The sequence below is a fragment of the Columba livia genome, chromosome 2, assembly GCF_036013475.1.
Source record: "Columba livia isolate bColLiv1 breed racing homer chromosome 2, bColLiv1.pat.W.v2, whole genome shotgun sequence".
In the NCBI taxonomy this organism is placed as follows: domain Eukaryota; kingdom Metazoa; phylum Chordata; class Aves; order Columbiformes; family Columbidae; genus Columba; species Columba livia.
In genome coordinates this window covers 160,756,130-160,769,197 of record NC_088603.1, presented here as the reverse complement: position 1 = coordinate 160,769,197, position 13,068 = coordinate 160,756,130, and the positions used below count along the sequence as shown (strand labels likewise).

General features: G+C 48.9%; 1 protein-coding gene across 1 annotated transcript; it reads left to right on the top strand.

Annotated features, from left to right (window-relative positions):
• Nucleotides 1–6,545: 6,545 nt before the first annotated feature.
• On the top strand, nt 6,546–12,772 carry LOC102089526 (lymphocyte antigen 6E). The gene is made up of 3 exons (XM_005513744.3): nt 6,546–6,749; nt 10,717–10,836; nt 11,940–12,772. The coding sequence occupies exons 1-3, from the start codon at nt 6,698–6,700 to the stop codon at nt 12,143–12,145; spliced, it is 378 nt and encodes a 125-aa protein (XP_005513801.1). The 5' UTR covers nt 6,546–6,697; the 3' UTR covers nt 12,146–12,772.
• Nucleotides 12,773–13,068: the final 296 nt, after the last annotated feature.

Sequence of the window (13,068 nt, the reverse complement as noted above, 5' to 3'; positions counted from 1 at the left end):
AATCTAAGTGATAGTCTGAGAAAGAGGATGTAATTTAGGAAGAAAAAGAACAAGAACAAAGCTTCACAGTTAGTGTGGACCCATCATCTGCACAAATACACGATGAGGAAATCTCTCTTGCAGAAAAAGAAGTTGCAGTGGGTGTTGTATCAGATCACAAGTTTAACATGCATCAAACTTAGGGAAAAAATATGACAAAGAAGGCCTTGTTGGAACTCTGCAATCCATTGAAAAGTCTTACCCATTTTACTGGGAAGTATTAACTGGAGTGTGATGGGATGAGATCTTCCCAGTCTCTTCTCCAAAGGGAAGGCCTGGGCTGCTTCATTCTCCCCACTTTTTGCTTTAGGGTTCACACAGCAGCAAAGAAGCTTTTAGATAGGATCAGAAAGGTTTATTGGCATCTAATGTATAGTGAAGGGCAGGAGAACTGCCTCTAGCATCAGCAGCTTGAGCATCATTATCAAGATGCATCAAAGCATGATAGAAAAAGACCGTCAGTATCTTGTTGGTGTCTCCACTGGGGCTGGAGGATGAACTCTGTTGCATTTCTTGATTCTCTCTGTCTCCTTTCTGTCATTCTTGGGTATCAATTCTTGCTCCCTTCACCTAAGCAGAATTGTGGTGTTCAGGCTTGACTTCTCTTTATCATAGAATCAAGGAATGGTTTGGGTTGGAAGAGACCAGTTCCATCATCCAGTTCCAACCCTCCTGCCATGGGCACGGTCACATTCCACTAGATTAGGTTGCTCAAAGACAAATATATAGCCCTGTCTAGCAGCAAAGCTAAGCCAAAGATGCTCTTCCACTGACATCATGTAGGAACTTTACTCCAAAGTATGTTCAACTTTCAGAACACCTCCAGGTTTCCCAGGATCTCAGTCAACAGTAAAAGCAAAAGCGGTGCTGAGGTAGTGAGTGGAGGGAAAGCATGATATGAATGACATATAATTTTTTTTTCCTCTCTCAGCTGGTTTCTCACCTACGCAAATCCCTAAGCACCACACAAAGTGTTGTCATCATGCATGGGATGATATGGGTTCAATCTTCCTTGGTCCAGGAGGGCCAGGACACCGTCACTGGCTCCTTGCCTGGTTCTCACAAAAGCTCATTTGGGACCTGCATCCAGCTCCAGGGCCTGCTCCAGCTTTAGATGTTAATCAGCAATTAGATAAAGTGCAGACACTGCTCTGGGGAACAAGAAACTCCCTTCTGCAGCATACAGGAAATTAGTGTAATAAAACTTACTGCAAGATCTTCTGGGAGGGGAGAAGAAAGCAATTTTTATCATACAAAAACCTCTAAAAAAGTTGATTTTGCCCTCTCACAGTCATCCTTAGGGATTTAATTTGATCAGTGTCTCACAAACACCCACACGTGTGTGCCCAATTCATCTGGCCAGTGTCACTTCTCTGGTAGCCAAGAGATGACAGCTATGCCATTGTCATCATGCTTCTGAGGTTCTTGGCAGAGCACTACAAAACCGATTTTGGACTTGCCTCCTACAGCTTTTAAAAAGATGTTTTGATTCGCTTTCCCCTTTATTTTGTCCCTTTTAGGTGAAATTCCTGTATTTCCCAGTCCTTTTGTTTCCTTTATCTGGGTGCTTTATGCCTCCCACCCTGTTCTTTGACATCTGGAGACTCTTATCTAAGGTCAGTTTGTTCCTCCTCTTCATTTGAATGAAGTCAGACACAGGGTGCTCCAGAGCATTTAACACATGCCTTTCCTTTTAACCCTTGCTCTGCTGTTTGTTCCTGGTGCTTTCATACACTTGCACATTCCCACTCCTCTGTCTTTCATACCAAATTTTACATTTCTACTATCATGGTTTATACAGCCTCCCTGGAGCCTGGTAAATGTCTTTTCTACAGAGAAGCATATTTTTGGTGGAAGGGATGGGGAAGGGCCTGAAATGCTGCTTCTCTCCCCAAAACAACCAAGTGATGAGGTTCTTGCTGTGGGAGAGGAGATGCCCCCAGGCAGAGGAACCTTTGCAGGTCACTGCAGAACTTCAATGATGGTTCAGAAGAGGCCAGGGCTGGAAACAAGGCTACAACATGGGTACAAAGTTCACCCAGGAGATGGAGATAGGACTAGGGGCAGGTGTAGCTACTACATATGTCAAGGGCCATCCAGCAGACAGGGTTGGAGACAAGGCCACAACCTGAGTCCAGTGGCCATCATGAGGCCAGAAACAGAGCTGGAGGCAAACTACACACAGCACAGGTCCAAGGTCCATCCAGGAGATGGCTGGAGATAGGCACACCTACAGCATAACCCTGGCAAGGACAAGAGGTTCAGGATTGAGCCTAAATGGGGCTCCTGGATCCATGGGCACAGTCTGAAGAGAGGTCCTTGGTGAGACTGCCCAGGACAATTAAGGCCTGTGCACGCACTCAAGGCATGACAATGTGAGCCCATTTGTCTTTTATGATGCTGGATCACCCTAGAGCAACCTTTCTTCAAAGGCAGTCTGGTTGCTCCAGACATGGGCATATCTTCCAGCACACTTCCAGCAGCAATTAGAGTTTAACTTTTTGCCTGAGTGATGACCCCTGCTTAAAGATTCACAATTGTTTTCCTGTCAGAAGCCCAGGATAAACAAGACAGGGGGTGAGTCATGCAGACTTGGTGTGAAAATACTGATTTCTCCCGTACGGACTGAGCATGCACCTGCCAGCGAACCACCTTCACCTTAACCGCTCTGGGAGAGAAGGAAAACGGAAACATTGATGTCAGCGGCCAGAAATGAAAGTTCATAAATCTGACAGCCTGATTACGTCTGCAGGCTGTGGGTTAAGTGAGCAGATGAAGGTCCTATTCCAGTAGGCACTGCAGCCCAAAGATGTACCAAGGTTATGCACCCACGTTTTCAGGAACCTCAGTAACTGAGAGCTGCCTCAGGTCTGTCCCCATGGCCTGTCAGGGTGGTGGAGGACAGATGTTTGACACTGTAGGCAGCAAGAAGACTCAAAGAAGCACTTATGGCTTGATTTGCCCATGAAGAACCTGTGTCTGGAGCATCCTTGGATGATCCAAGAATGTTCCTGAAGCTTTTCTGGGCAACTATGAAACAGAGCAAACAGCGGAGCTTCAGAAGGAGAAACATCCAGGGGTGCGATGGTGGGGAAAGTCTATCAGACGTCTTATTTATCCAGGTGGAACAGGACAGTGTGAGCAGGAGTCTTGGGGATGGTTCATCACAGCTCCAGTGCTCTTTGCAGTGTAGAAGGCTGTGGAAGCCGCCAGGGTGGTGAGGACCTTTATATCATGACCACATTGCAGCCAACTGGTCTGGGCAAACAGATTTGTCTGTTTGAAAGGAAACACACCTTGGAGCAAGGATGGAGATCCTGGGCTCCTGCTCTTCCAGGCTGGAGAATGGATCATGTCCTCCCAGTCCTCTGCTCTGCCAAACTGATACTCCACATTTTACTATGAAATAGCTTGTACAGGACTTTTCTATAAAGCAATCCCTATCCTCTCTGGCAGAAGAGAAAACTGAACACCTTTCATTTTCAGAGAATAACGTATTTATTGAAAACAAAGGACTTTGTCCCCTTCCTGTGTCACCTGTGCAGGGCAGTTTCAGCAGGTTTGCTCCACCAACCAACTCTACTCCACTAACTGGGGAAACACTTTGTTTGCAAACTTGACTGGGGGTTTAGGTTCCTCACAGAGACCCACGTGCACAACCCCGGCCAGGCTCAGGCAGTCTCATCCAAGCCTTGAAACAGAAATGTGGTGGTGAAGGAAACTGCATGCCACCTGTGTCCACAGAAGCTTACTCAAGCTTTTAGCAGGCACATGTTTCAAGCTCAAATTCCTCAAGTGCCAGTTAAACACCAAAACCTTTCACACCTGGTAATTCTAGTTTTAATTGCTGCACCCACCTCTGCTACCCTGCTCCCTTGACTCATGAAGGGAGCGGCCATACTCTTCATTTCCTTATTTTAAAACCAGCCATTCCTCCTCACAGTGCAAGCAAACCTTGAGGTATTTAGTCCGGCTGATTTATGATCCAGCTGCTTCCTTATCTCCTTTTCCCTTAAGCATGTGTTTGTACCTATCTCCACCTTTCCCCAGCACAGCTCACATTCCTGTTGCTGGACTGTATCCCTGCTGCCCTTCTTAACACTTCCCACTTCTTATGAAGAGACATTTTCTTGCCTTGCACTCACAATACAAAGCAAATGGTTCAATGAAGACCTCCAACAACCCCCAAACTTGCAAGAAGGGCATTCAGTGCACTGTTTTGCTGCGTGTTGGTCTGGAACAGAAAGCCCCGACATCAGAGTCACTGTGTTGAACTTTGCAGGCTGTTGTCCCAGAGCACAGCCTTGGCAAGCAGGTGGGAGAGATAGGCTTAGACTAACAAGCTTTCAGAAGAGCTTCCTTACCTGGCACATCTTCCACCATAGTGAATCGGTCCCCAGTTTCTTTGCCTACCTCTTCCGTTTGCAGCATCCTGTAATTAATTCTGTCCCCACCCAGGCATTTCAGTAGTATTGGGATGACTCCAGATCCCATGGTGAGTTGTGCCCTGTGTGACTCTTAGGTCCTCTTTCTTCCTTTCTACCAGCAGACAGGTCCTCTCCAGGAAAGAGCAGAACTGATGATGGTAAATTTGTGTGGGGGAGAAAACCAGAAAGCTGTAGGCCCTTGTACACTTCTTATGTGTGTAGGAGACAATTATTTTGCAAATATAATAGGCCTAGGCAGGATCTCTCAGCAAAGCATATTTTAATAATGGTTTTGCAAGACCGGGTGTTCTACCTAAAAACGTAGGCACACCTAATAGGGCAAAAAGCCCCTGCTTATATCCCCCCAAAATCCCAGCTGCAATTTCCTTCCCCTCTTCCCCATTGGCTGGGTACTTCAGGGTTTACAGACTACACTGACGCATACAATACCCTTCCCCTTATCAATCTGTTTAAGATATGGATTCCTGGTACTTTGGCTACACTTCCCCTAAATTAACTTGTAAATACAGGTTTCAGTATGTATACAGGTGTCAGGGAAAAGACTGTTTTACATTAAGGATCCACAGTCTGATGTCTCTTGGTCCTTCCCCCCATGCTGGGGTCAGGTGCCAGGTCCTCAGTTATGTAAAAACAACAGTTCTTTGTTAAATGTTCCTTACATGTGGAAGACATCTATGGAAAATGAGAGCTGAGGGACATGCTATGCCTTCCTGATACCCAGAAATTAAATCTCAGGTGCTGCACCTCAAAGCTGAAATAAATGCTATGATTGCTCATATGTAGGCTACAAAAAGCCAGACTGACTCTTATGGCCACAACCTGAACTTGTTCTGTATGAGACATGGGTCTTCTGAGTGTATCTCAATTATGGTTGCTCAGGCTACTAGAAAGCTAAAACTTCCCAATTTTTTAGTATTCAGTTGTAAACCAGAGAATGAAAGAGTCCCAGCAGCCTGTTCCAGTGCAAGATATCAGACCACAGAAACACACTGCTCACAGTCAGTTCCTGCTAGAATAACTGCCAATGACAAATAAAAATGAGCCGTACAAAAGAAAAGGGAAATGAGGGTTTGCAGGCATGGATTTGTTTTTCAAGTAGAGTGCTCTTAATGCACCCTGACAAGACAGGAGCTGGAATTTCTTCTGGCAGATGCATTTGTCAGGAAACGCTGATTCTGCAGAATTAAACCCATCTGTGGCATATAGAGTTTGTCAAACCTGCCTGTTTCTTGAACTCCTCCATTCCCAGTCTTCCTTGACAGCCAGCTTCACAGGGTCCCTTCCCCCGTGCCCTCCTTGCAGCTCATTTCCTAGAGGATTTGGCTCTTTCTGTGGGACCAACTGAACATGAGCCACTACAATAAATCTTTCTGGTGGTCTATCCTATTCTCTGATGACCCATCCTGCCAAGCAGCACAGGCTGCCCTGTGCCATCCCAGTTGCTGGGCCTTTGTACCTTCAAGTTTCCCAGCCCTGTATGTCTAACCCCATTTAGGCTTTGGTAAATTGGTTCTGTGTATACTTCGGTTTTGCGTGAGAGCTGTGTATGCAGAGGGGTTATACATGAAGAGGGGATGTCCTGCTTGCGGGGGGCTTGCCTTGCATGCAGGACATCCATGTGTGAAGGGAATCCTGCACACAGAGGTTTGCATGTGCGTGGCATGCGCGCACACAGGGTGGTTCTGCAGGTACAGGGGCTGTGTGTGACCAGGGAATCTGTGAATGAAGATGCTCAGGAGAGGGAGGCACGAATGCAGCAGGTCCTTGTGGGTGAGGGAAGTCATGGATGCAGGCGGCTGCACTTGAAAAGGGCTGTGCACGAGTGGGGTCCGGCATGCCGGGGGCCATCCTACTCCTCTCTCTTCCTTCAGGGAAAGGGAGGGGAACTGAAAGGGCGATGGAAAAAGCCTTTGGGACAGGGCCAGGGGAGAGGCGGCTCTACTCCGGCCAGGCTCTCAGCCCACTCGGCGGGTCTGGCCCTGGCAAGCCGAGGCGCTACGTGGACTACCACTTTCCCCGAAATCGGCTCTGCGGAGCGGGTAAACGAAACCAGGCGGACCCGGGAAGGGGGTGGGGGAAGGCGGTGCGGGGCGCGGGCCGGCCCGGGGGGCGGGGCCGCTGGCCTTTCCCCACCCCCGGCGCCCGGCCCTATTGCCAGCCCTGCGCGCAGCCAGCCGTCCTGCGCATCTAGCTGGCCACACCGCCGCACCATGAAGGCGCTTCTGCTCGCTGTGTTGGCTGCGGTCCTGTGCGTGGAGAGAGGTAAGGGCGGGGGTGGTTTCCCCATCACCCAACCATCACCACCCAGACACCACCTTTTCTTCCTGAGGTCCCCCAGTCCCTCCCCAGCCCTGGGTTTCGGGTCAAACTGGAGGGGGGGGAGGTGTGCTCTGCGTCTTGCGGGGTGAGCTCTGGAAGTTGGACGTTTGCAAAGGGGAATGAGGGTTGCGAAGAGCATGGGGGTAGAGAGAGCTGAGCCCTGCCGAGGTTTGCTGGGGGGTGAGGGGTGTCTTTCCAAGCCCTGCCTCACAGCAGTGACCCTCTTAAAGCAGGAACTTCGGGGCTTCCGTGCCTCTGTGTGTAGGTGTGCATCTCCAGCTGTGCGTGCAGATATTTCGGAGCTTTTTCCCAGTTGCAGCTCGAACAAAGACCAGGGCTGACTCCGCTCCCCCTTTGCGGCGCAGCCAGCCGGGATAACGGTGCCGAAATGGGCTGAGATGCAGCCCGAAGGGAAGGAGGGTGGAAGGGAGATGGAGCCCGGCAATGGCTGATGGAGCCAAGTCTGGGCAGAGACACTCGTGATCCTGACTCCAGCATTCTCCAGGCCAGGCTGCGGTGGCCAACGTGTGGGGTGGTGGCCCCCAAGGGACTGTATCCTGTGAAGCACATCTTGGGGTTGCCACCAAAGCTTGGGGAGAAGGTGCTTCCTGTTGCTGGGGCACTGAACTGCAAGTTTTCCAAGTCGCTGGGTCTGCAATCCTTGCCTTCCAGTCGACTCCCATTTCTGACCATCCAAACTCAACGGGGCTGTGCAAAAAAAAAAAAACCAAAAAAACAAACCATATTGCTTCCATATGTCGATGCTTGGAGAAGCCAAACAAAGAGCAAACAGGAGAGTTCTGGCCCCTCTGAGCCCCTAGCTCGGGAAACACGCGCCCTTCTTGTTTCCTGAGGACATGGGTGAGAAAAAACTGGTTCTTTGCTGCCCTTTCCCATGGGGTTTGGGAAACAACTGGCAATTCAAGCATTGGGTCTCGGTCAGAGCCCAGCTGGCATGTGCTCAGTTCCAGCTGGGAGGATGGGCTGTCCAGGCCAAGACAGTGAAAAGGTTTCACTCCCCCTCCTATGCCTTCAAAAAACCTTTCAGCTTCAAAGTAAGTTCTTAGCCAGGCAGAAGGGTTTGTTGCAGGTCACTTTATCCCCAAACACATCATGAAGTCTTTTTTACAGAAAAGCTTTGCCGCCCTGCTTGAAGTGCCCTGAAGATCTTGCATATGGTATATTCTTGTATATGATATGGACCTTGTCTAAGAGCAATGGAAAAAGCACTTGGCATAGGGACCGAATGGAAGAGCTGCTGAACCAAATTGCTACTGAGCTTCAGAGTGGGCTTTTAAATGTTTTTTTTTTCCTTTCGTTTTTTCCTACATTGCTGTTTGCAAGAATGAATTCAACCTCTCATCTGAGGAATTCCCCCAGATGATCTGCTCTGTTTTGGTAGCTCTTTGTTCCTCCGAGAAGCCAAGCAGCAAACAAATAAACACATAAATTCTTCCCGTGGAAGAACGCTGCATTTTTCTAGTTTATGAAAACGAGGCTTCCCTTTTGCATTGTTCAGTCTTGAGCACTTTTTTTCTTTCCTTTTTTTGTAGCCTTGAGCTCCAACTCTTTGCTTTGTCTCCAGCTGCGTATAATAATTCTGCCACCCGTCTTCTGCCTTTTGTCTTAGACACTCAGCCTGCTTGTTCACTTAACTCTGCAGTGGGTTATTTAGTTATCATCTGTTTTGCTGGGGCAGAAAGTGGCACTAGTTATGACTCTGTATTTCCTCTCTTAAACTATGTTGAAAGACTTGCTTCTCCTGGAAAGATTTTGTCTGTATTAATGCAAGGGGTAATAGGTAGGTGTGACAAAGAAAAGCATGGGGACAAGTAGGAGATGCTGTGGTAGGAGCATAGATTTAGTCACATGGTGGAGAATTTCATGCCTAAAGGCACTTTTATGTGCATGTACAAATATTTCTGATGTGTTTGTATCTGAAACCTTTAAAGCCTTAATGAATAGCACTGCACCACTCGACTTCTGTGGTCAGCCTAGTGCGCAAATACACATAAGGACATATGTTCCACCATAATGTCCATGGAAAGCCTATAATCCACTTCATTCCTGCTCACAGATGGTTCCTGTGAAATAGGATGAGTCAATTTGCCCTCCTTGCTTTACTCACAGGGTGGTTGCAAAGAGAAGGGTTTGGGACAGGTCACCTGAGATTTGGGAGCAAGAGAGCGCTGGGCTTCACTTTTGAGGTCCCACACTGGGTTTTGGCCAACGTGGTCAAAAATACCACCAATTGAAACACTCTGAAGGTTCAACAAGGGACAATGTTGGCCTGTAGGCTCCATGTCTGGCTTCATCCTCCTGTCTCCTAGATCCAGAGGCAATGTCCACTGATGTATCTCTCCTTTTGACTCAGGTGGTGGCCCTGTAATCCTGAGTGCTCTGTGTAGGCTATGGTTGCTATGTTGAAATTATCAGGTGACTTGGTTTTGTCGCAAGGGTCATTTGGAAACTGATGATCATTGGAGGATGGATGAGACAGTCCAGGAATTCTTGCTTAGGGGGTTCTGGTGTTGACCTTGTCACCAAAGCAGAATTATCTGGCTGCCTTGATGTGGCATTCAGGATCTCCCGCTAACTTGCTTTAATCCAATTCCCTGAGATGATGTTTTTGCTTTCTTTCCCTGCCTTGACAGTCACTGCTCAGAAGTCATTTCTCAGAGCAGAATTGTTATTTTTATCTCGATTGCCCTGTAAAAAGCTTTTATTTTCCTGTATAACCTAAAGACTCCATGACAGGGACTACTGAAGTGAGCTCTCCCAGGGCTTCACCACCTTCATCTCCTTAGGATAAGCTGTTTGTGGTGGGGCTGAAAGAGGTAGGAGCAGGAATGACACTGCCTTGCACTTCCCACCCTGAATCAGACCCGTGCTCCGTTTTGCATTCCATAAATTCAGAAGAGAAAGGCAGTGCCTCATGTAAGGGCTTGTCCATCCGAGCGCTCAAAAATCGGAGCCCTTGGAGCATCGGAAGCAGACCTGATCTGTCTGCCTATGTAGGTCAACAATTGCAGTGTGGATGTGATGTTCTTTCATGTAAAATACAGAGAAGATCGTCTGTCCACTGTAAATTGTGTATGTCCCTGCTGAGTCACCGGTCCAGGCTGTTTCTGCAACTGTTGCCCTCCACTGAATGCTGTTTTCCAATCTTTTGTGCTTCTTGGGTAGATCTAAAGGATGAGGGGTGGGAGCCAGCTGGGCTGGTCCATCCTGCTTGTGTAGGATAAACCATTTTAGGGGACCTGCAGTGGAGGAAGGCATGCTTTTTTTTGCTTTTCCTCAAATTAAAAAGCTTGGTTTAATCTGCTACCTTCATAATTCTATGACTCCCTAGATAGTGGGACAGTGCATGTCCTTGCAGGTCTTGGTGCAATGCTGGGCTTGGTCTAGCTGAGAATGCATTTCCACTATGTGTGCCAGATCAAGCGTAGCCTAAGCTTTGTTCCCTGCTACCAAAGGCAGGTCACGGAAATACTCCAGGCCACACCTGGAGCATTTTCCATCAGTGTTCATGGTAGCTGAGCTGAATAAGCCCAAATATCAGGCTACAGGTTGCAGGCTCGGACTTGTCTCCGTTGCTTGGTTTAAAGTTGTCAACTGTATCTTGAACCCCCTCTTGGTGCAAACAGGAGCATGCCATAAAGTACCAGCCTAACCTGTGGTTGTGTTGAGGCTTTAGCTGACAGCTGATGCTGCCAAGAGCTTGAAATATGTATTTGAACCCTTCACTTGGCCATTTTTTTGGGGAGAATACCTATCGCAGATTGATACAGCCAAAATAGCAAGGGTGGCTGTGGCCAGATGCAGTGGGTGCCGTGTGTCAGAGGTGGGGACCACCAAGCAAGGAGGTGTTCCCACCAAACCCTAACCGAGGCGTGTTCTTCCCTTGCAGCCCACACGCTCGTCTGCTTTTCATGCAAGGATGCCTCCACCAACTGGGCCTGCCTGACGCCTGTCAAATGCGGGGAAGATGACAACCACTGTGTGACAACGTACGTCGGAGTGGGACTCGGTGAGTGGTGACAGGACCTTCTCCTGCCCCTCTTGGCTGCTCTCCCGGGCCACCTGCTGATCTCCTGAAAGCCTTTGCTTCCTTTGGCTGGAAAAAGGGGAAAGTTCTGCTTAGCAGCTGAGTGTCAGTCCATCCCAAGGGAATTTTTACGAGGGACGTGCTGCCGGACGGAGACACGTTAAAGCCCACATGCCTGCACTGGTGGCAAGAGTCTGAGGGGAATTTCAGGGTGGGGAGGTTGCTGAAGAATAAGTGAAAGGGTGGAGAATGCTCCAAGCTTCCTCTGGAAGAAGCTCCCGGGTTGCCCTTCCTGTGTTCAGGTTGCTTATCCCTCAGTCCCATCCTCTCCTTGGATGAAGTGGGGTTACCAGGAAGGGAGATTTGCACATTTTCCTCTCTAAGGAGGTGGCTCTGTCCTTCCTGGACACTGTTCCTAGGGAAGAAGGCTGCTCTGGCAGGTCTGGCACCGTTGCAGAGACCAGAGCCCAACCTGGATTGCGTTGCTCTCCCTTGCAGGTGGGAGGGGTGTTGCATGCCCGAGCTGCACAGTCTGCAATGTGGGCGAGTCGTGCATGCACAAACGGAGGCTGGGAGCTTTTACAAGCCTGTTGTCTTAGTGCAGTGCTAATGGTTTCCTATTTCCTGCTGCTAAATGTGTGCTGTGCCTCTCTCGCAGCTGATGCTTGAAACGCAGCCTTTGCTTGTGAGTGCCTCCCCCAGTGCTCTGTACGCCCTGTGCTCCCCTTCTCGCTCAAGGAGTCCCAGGGTCATGCTCGAGTGAGATTTTTGAGATATTTCAGTGGAGCCGTAGTGGCCAGACTTTGGCTGACAGCCTGGAAGGGGTGTCCCTGGGGTGTTGCACGGTCTCTAAGGGCCATGTGGGAGGTTATCATGGGTGTTCCTTGAAATGTGTGGGCTGGCTGAGATTACTGCTGTAGCCTGACGCCGAGAAGCACTTCATCTTCTCCATGCCACCTGTGATGCTTCGGCTATTTCAGTACTGTTATTTCCTTTGTGAAACAGGTGATCAGAAAGCCGAGAAACATTCTAACCCCGTCTCCTTTTACTTTCCTTCCTTTGCCACCCCCCCAACCTAAATGCAGGCAGCAAATCTGGCCAGTCCATCTCCAAAGGATGCTCTCCCATTTGCCCCAGCGCTGGGATTAACATCGGCATAGCGGCTGCTTCCGTTTACTGCTGCGACTCCTTCCTCTGCAACATCAGCGGTTCCAGCAGCGTGAAAGCCAGCTACACCATCCTGGCCTTGGGTGTCCTCGTTAGCTTCATCTACGTCCTCAGGGCTCGCTAGTGATGGGGCTGGCTGAGGAAGACCCACCTTCCACGGGCCTTCGCAGGTCTGATTAGCCAATATCTTCTCTGTTGCTGTCTGCAAGGAGATCTTCTACTTCTCAGCAGGCTTCCAAGGTGGTTATTTCCCAGACTTTATGCTCTTCCAGCATCGGAGACCTGGGTGGTTTGGCCAAGCTGTACTCCTCCTTCTGTGGACATACCCCACTGCACCTTCACACCTCCTTGGCAAAGGTGGATCATTTTGGAAGGGTTTCTGCTTTTATACCTAATACTTCCCTCTCTCATTTCTAAAGTTGGTTAAAACAAGGCTGGGACTTTCCAAGAACCAATTAATTAACTCGAGATACCACCCGGTCAAGCGTTCAGACGTTCCTTTCTCTCACTGCCATGGAGGTGCCCGGCACCGGCGTGTTTTGGCACATGGGTGTTCCAGGCACCGGGAATGCATGACCCGAAGGGAGACACATTCCCAGCCCCTTGCAGCTGCAGTCTCTTTTTATAAAATAGTTTCTTTTCTTCTGATCCTGGGCTGATTTTTTTCTGGAAAACAAATGACGCGTACCTTGTCCTTCCAAGATCTGTAAGTGCCCGACCTCTGAATAAACATGCTCCTGTTGTTACCTGAGACGGGAAGTGTGCTGTTTGTGTTTCCTTGCTCCAGACAGAGAGATTAGAAAAGCTCTTAGAAGAAACTCAAATATTATGCTCAGCACGAGGGCTTGTTACCCTCTCAAGCGGCTTTTGAGTGCTCCATATCAGCATTCTTTCTGGTTCACCTCTGAGCAGCAAGTCCATCTTCTCCTTGTCCTTTCTGATAAACACCCCTGGGCCAGTTTGTTTCAACTCTCTTGGGAATCACCTTTTCCAGGTGCGTTTTAGTGAAAAATGCCAGTTATTGAGGTCTGAGTCAACCCCATTGCT

Excerpts from the sequence above, each read along its gene's own strand:
- LOC102089526 (XM_005513744.3), top strand. The coding sequence starts at position 6,698 with ATGAAGGCGCTTCTGCTCGCTGTGTTGGCTGCGGTCCTGTGCGTGGAG. Across the intron at positions 6,750-10,716 it reads GGTCCTGTGCGTGGAGAGAG|CCCACACGCTCGTCTGCTTT; the intron begins GTAAGGGCGGGG and ends CTTCCCTTGCAG. Across the intron at positions 10,837-11,939 it reads GTACGTCGGAGTGGGACTCG|GCAGCAAATCTGGCCAGTCC; the intron begins GTGAGTGGTGAC and ends ACCTAAATGCAG.